The following is a 5,136-nucleotide window of genomic DNA, read 5'->3' on the forward strand; positions in this document are numbered from 1 at the left end:
TTTGAATGACTTCGTTAAGAGAACTGACCATCGAACGGCGGTCTTCCTGAAGTCCGTTTGATGTCGCGTGGTATCCAATCACTTACGGCTCTAGTCCAACGGTTGTCGTTGAAACGCATCACGTTTCGGGCCCACCTAATTTTGCTTTCTTTGGCATATGCGGCAGCGTCTCTGATCTTTGATCGGTGACGTAGGAGTGAATCCCTTCTTTTACTTGCGCAAAGCAGGTTACTTCTAGCATCACCCTTTCAATTCCATGTGTTCTATGACACTGATCGCATTTTCCTCCCGCTTGCGAAATGCCCACGTTTCTGAAGCGTTGGTCAAACCACGAAGAACCATGGTGTTGAATAGGTGAGCAGCACGGAGCCGGATGTTCTTTGTCCTATTCACTACATACTCGATGCTCTTGAATGCTCCCCAAGCCGCTCGTTTTCTTCTGCCCAGTTCGGAGGTCAGGTTGTTTACCACGTTGATTTCTCGACCTTGGTATACATAGCTGAAGCAGTCGGATATGTTCGTTCCGTTGAGCGTGAAAGGGGCATCAGAAACCTATCTGTTCTTCAAAAACATCGTCTTGGGTCAGCTGAAGACCGATCGTTTTACACGTTTCATCAAATCCAGCCAGCATCCGTTCCTCGTGATTGATGCTTGATGTTATAAGAACGATGTCATCAGCGAGAAGAAGATAGTGTAAGTACATTACATTACATACATCAACATTCACTCCCATGTCATGCCATTCATCCTCGCATAAGTCGCTATACAGCTCATGAAGTATCTTTATATATGGAGTAGGGACTCTTGGTTGTCCAAGTCCTCCATGACCGCTTCGGTCTAAACTGTATCAAAGGATTTCTTCAGATCGACGAAATTGAGACGCAGCGACATCGTGTACTCTCGCCATACTTCTATGAGTTTTGAAACCTTGTGTATGTGGTCAATCGTACTGAATCCTTTCCAAAATCGTGCTTGCTCGCATGGCTTTTCTTCATCTAATGTTCTTTCTTTCCTGTTCGGGATTACACTTATGAAGAGCTTGTAGATGACAGATAGTAAGCAGATTGGACGATAGTTGCCGATGTCTTGTGCGTCTCCCTTCTCATAGAACATCACGGTCTTGCTGGCTTTCCATCGGAACCTTACATTCCGACAGATAACGGGTGAAGGCCTTCGCCAGTGTGTTGATGAGGACTGGCGGTAGGTAATTCAGATGTTCAGGCTTGATTCTGTCGAGACCGGGTGAAGTACGATTCTTTAACGACATAATTGCGTTTCGAACTTCAGAAAGGAGGACCTTTGGAATGACATGTCCATCTTCCTTAGATGGAGCTCTAGAGTTTCAAAACCACCAAGAGACAAGCGTCTCTTGGTGGTTTTGAAACTCTTCGCTTTTCTCGTACAGTCGAGAAGATGTTCACCGAGCCGTTCATACTCGACGTCGATGTTGTCCACGACAGTATCTTCCCAGAAGCCGGCTAGCGTAGCGAAGAGATCCCAGTTGATTTCTGGGATTTCTCTCTCTGAACTTGGCGGCTTTCTTTTCTCTCCTTGTTAAAGAAAATCTTCCTCGGAGGAGGCGATGGTCCGATCCCGGATAGAACTTTGGTACAACAGTGATATCCGTCAGGCAAAACCTTTTGCTTACGATGATGTGATCAATTCCACTATGATAACCTCCATCGGGTGACTCCCACGTCCAGCGTAGAGAGGAAGACATCGGCAACTATCGTCCAATCTGGAATTGCGAGTTCTAATGGATGGTCTGCCATACTTGTGTTGACGAGTTCACCAACTCTACCGACTCTACTGTTGCATGTTCATAATCCGACGTCCGATGACGTCGCACTTAAACTTCCTGGCTTGCATCATTAGACTTTCAATGGCCGCATCCCATGCAAGCGTTTGGGCGTTACAAGTGCAGATCGTTATCTTAGTCTTTTTCCGTTTCGATAGCCTACATGCCTCCTACAAACCCGTCCTTCCTGTCGCTACCGTAGCATGCTTTCCTACGAAATCAGGGGACTCTTTTCTATTACTGTGTTTTGCATAAAAATTTAAAACCCATAGGCGGGTTGCAAGATTCTAGTCCCATGAGTTTTGGGAGAATGTTGCGCTCTCCCGGAGTGGACATTTGGAACTTACTTGTTGGAGGCAACTCCAAAACGTCTCCCTTGCACCACCCAGTCACTTGATTACAGGCTTTTGGCCGGACCAACGTGCGAGATACGGTAGTATTATGAGCCGATTCTGGCACGTAATAAAAACAGGGAGTCCATTCCCTGAATCCACCTGCGTCTCAGGACAGGTACAAGGTGGCTTTTGGTCCGCGATTACCGCTCTGTCTGCCTCGTGTAGGCGCGCCACGTATCCTTGCGACTAACCGGCTGTGTTCCCTTTAAGAAGAGAGATCCATGGGGGGATTCTCAGTAGGTGCCGACAATATATCCGATTGACTTTGCTCAGACTTCAGACTTTGGCATAAAGCTTGTTCCTTGATTAGCTGCGGTTGCAGGCGCGATTCTGCAGTAGTTCCTGTCATGTAAAAATAAAGGTTGTTCGAAATACCGATTTAGAGATAGCAATTTCACTTTCCCTCTCAACATCAAATTCCAGGAACTTCAATTCGTTACTTGCTAGCGGTAGTATTCTTAAATGACATCCATTACCAATTACCTACTAACAACATTCTACCTCATTTTTTGTATTCAGTAGCCATAATTGCGATAATAATTGAACGAATCAAAATTTCAAAATCTCTGTCTTGTGTGAATGTGTCGCATGCGATCATTTTCAAGTCGAGATTCACGCTGTCCTCTTGTATCTGAAACCTTTGATGCTGCACTCTTACTTGATTTTTCTTCTATTTGGTTCTCACGTTGCTTCATTCGTTTTGAAAATCTCGTTCAAGCAATGATTAGCCGATTTTTTTCAGTAGACCGTTCATGTTGTTTCGCCGAATACTGCTGCTCTTGATTCAGCATTTTTCGGTCAGTTTTCTTCCAGTCGCCCATCATATTGCACATATGTTTTGGCAGCTCTCAACTGAGTCATTCTCAGCCGCTTTCGCTCTAGGCCGGATCCCGTGCTACTCAACGCTTCTGCAGTCCTCGAATAGTCGTTTTCGGCCCTGCTTCTTCGAGTTCGGGTTCACGTTATTCCATAAATTCCGAAGCCTCTCTCTCACTATTCTCAAGCAACTTTCGTCCAGCCACGCCTCAAGCTGTTCCGGCGAGCTTCTGACTCAGAATTCCTGTTGGGCTTTAGTGTTGCTCAGGCGTTTTTGATAAGCGCAACGTCCTCACAGTATTAGGTTTCGGTCAACTGCACCAATGAAGGTTGTATTTTCAGGAGGTACTGTGGGCAGTCGAAATATGATGCTAAGGATCATTACTGCATTCTTACAAAGAAATGATACGTTAATTAGACCACGGCTACACCTCTGCGGATGTAGCTCTCTTCGCCATGAGCGGGTTTTTAGGTCTCATGCACATCGCGTCCATTTCTCAAAAATTCATTTGACATTTTGGAGGTACCGGTGCATTGCTAACACCAGAGCTCTTTTTAGTGCCAGCGCACGCAAGTTAACATCGTGGGACCGGTCTCAACTGGCTCTACTGTTCTCTGATTTTAGCGCACTAATTTGAATATTTCTCACTACAACAGTTACCTCCAAAATTGGTTATTATATACACATTATTATGTCATACTCCTGATATGCAGATGTCGGAGTGCGCTTAAATCATTAGGATTTATTTAATTGGCAAAAAGGAATCATCATCTTCAGGAGAGTGGTAGCCTATCATCTGTACGGTGTCCCATAGCGTCTTTGTGCAAGATTTGCTCGAAACCGGAGCCTCTGCTGATACTTTTGTACGAAGCCTGCATATGCGGGGACACGTCCGTATACAGTACACAGTCATATACATAGATACCCACATGCGTACATGGTCATATTTCTGCCATTTGATGTGCCAGTATAAGTTGGCCATGCATGAGCACTTAATATTACAAACGTTGGAAAATCTCGCCATATTTCCTCTGAAATTTCACTTTTTATGATTTTTGTCCTATAAAAAGGAATCATTGATGAATCTAAAGTAGTTGCTTCTTTCTTTTATAAATGAAACGACTCATTTCTTCTTTTGTTGCTTTCTTTGGCTTCCCCCTATCCTGCTCTCTTCACATTTCACTTTTTAACATGCGGCTCGCTGTTTTAAGGCCATGAAGAAGGTTTCTTTTGCACACGCAGGAATAGGATTCATGCAAAAGTTTGTATATGCCGCTCGCACTGTCGTCTCAAATATGAGAATCGCCTCAAAAAGAAGTAGTGCTGTTAGTAGCCATTGGAAAAACGAATAGAATGCACCAGCAAAGGGATTAGAAGAAGCATGGAGGGACAATACCTAAGAACAAATCCCAATGTTCTACTAGCACATTATAGCGACAAAAACAAGTGCCTCATCGGTTTTCAATCCAGCAAATGGTGTCGCAGGCAACCACTTCAACCTTAATCTTTGAGGGCAAGAGCCATCTGTTTCTAATCTAAAACAGGTCTATTGGTCGACATAAGCAACTAGCGAGGAAGCACCGGCAGAGCAGGATGTTCTCACTTCTGTCCGAAAAAACTATAACAATTGGTCGGCTAACACAGAAATGATGAAATCTCTTGTTCCGCTTAGTATCTTTGATGTGACGCAGACAATCTTGTTCAGTATGGATCAACAAAAAGATTCTGACTTTAGATTGATGTACTGACTTATATTGACTAAACTCACTGGCTGAGTATCAAATACAAATACATTGACAGACGAAATACTGTAAATCCGCTATGAGCGAGCAGGCTTCCCGCTGTTTGATCCGCGAATAATTTTCCACATTTCATGAAGGCTAGCTGTACTCAAAAAGGATAGTTATTGCTGAAGATTCCGTGCTTCCAGACAATTCACCCTTCAGATTGTGATCTTCGGGGATGTACCATAAAATAGGATCTTTTCCCATTATGTGGGAATGTTGCGCAGGAGCAACTGGAGGAGGAAGCAATCAGAGTCGTATACGGAGACTCAAATCTCAATAGCTTTTCATAGCTACAGTTTCTTCCTTCTTCTCTTTCTCTAGACCAGCTTTCCCTAGATT

At 44.1% G+C, this 5,136-nt stretch overlaps 1 protein-coding gene across 2 annotated transcripts; it reads right to left on the reverse strand.

Moving 5' to 3' along the window:
* Positions 1-240: 240 nt before the first annotated feature.
* Positions 241-2,134, reverse strand: RB195_015043 (uncharacterized protein; the record flags this gene model as incomplete). Of its 2 annotated transcripts, XM_064205565.1 has the most annotated exons (5): positions 241-485; positions 553-837; positions 951-1,141; positions 1,298-1,523; positions 2,065-2,134. In XM_064205565.1, 5 exons carry the CDS (start codon positions 2,132-2,134, stop codon positions 241-243), a joined length of 1,017 nt encoding a protein of 338 aa, XP_064061445.1. The 2 variants fall into 2 exon arrangements, with proteins under 2 accessions (XP_064061445.1, XP_064061446.1); XM_064205564.1 differs by lacking the exons at positions 951-1,141; positions 1,298-1,523; positions 2,065-2,134 and adding an exon at positions 1,147-1,267.
* Positions 2,135-5,136: the final 3,002 nt, after the last annotated feature.

Source organism: Necator americanus, chromosome V (genome assembly GCF_031761385.1).
Source record: "Necator americanus strain Aroian chromosome V, whole genome shotgun sequence".
In the NCBI taxonomy this organism is placed as follows: Eukaryota; Metazoa; Nematoda; class Chromadorea; order Rhabditida; family Ancylostomatidae; genus Necator; species Necator americanus.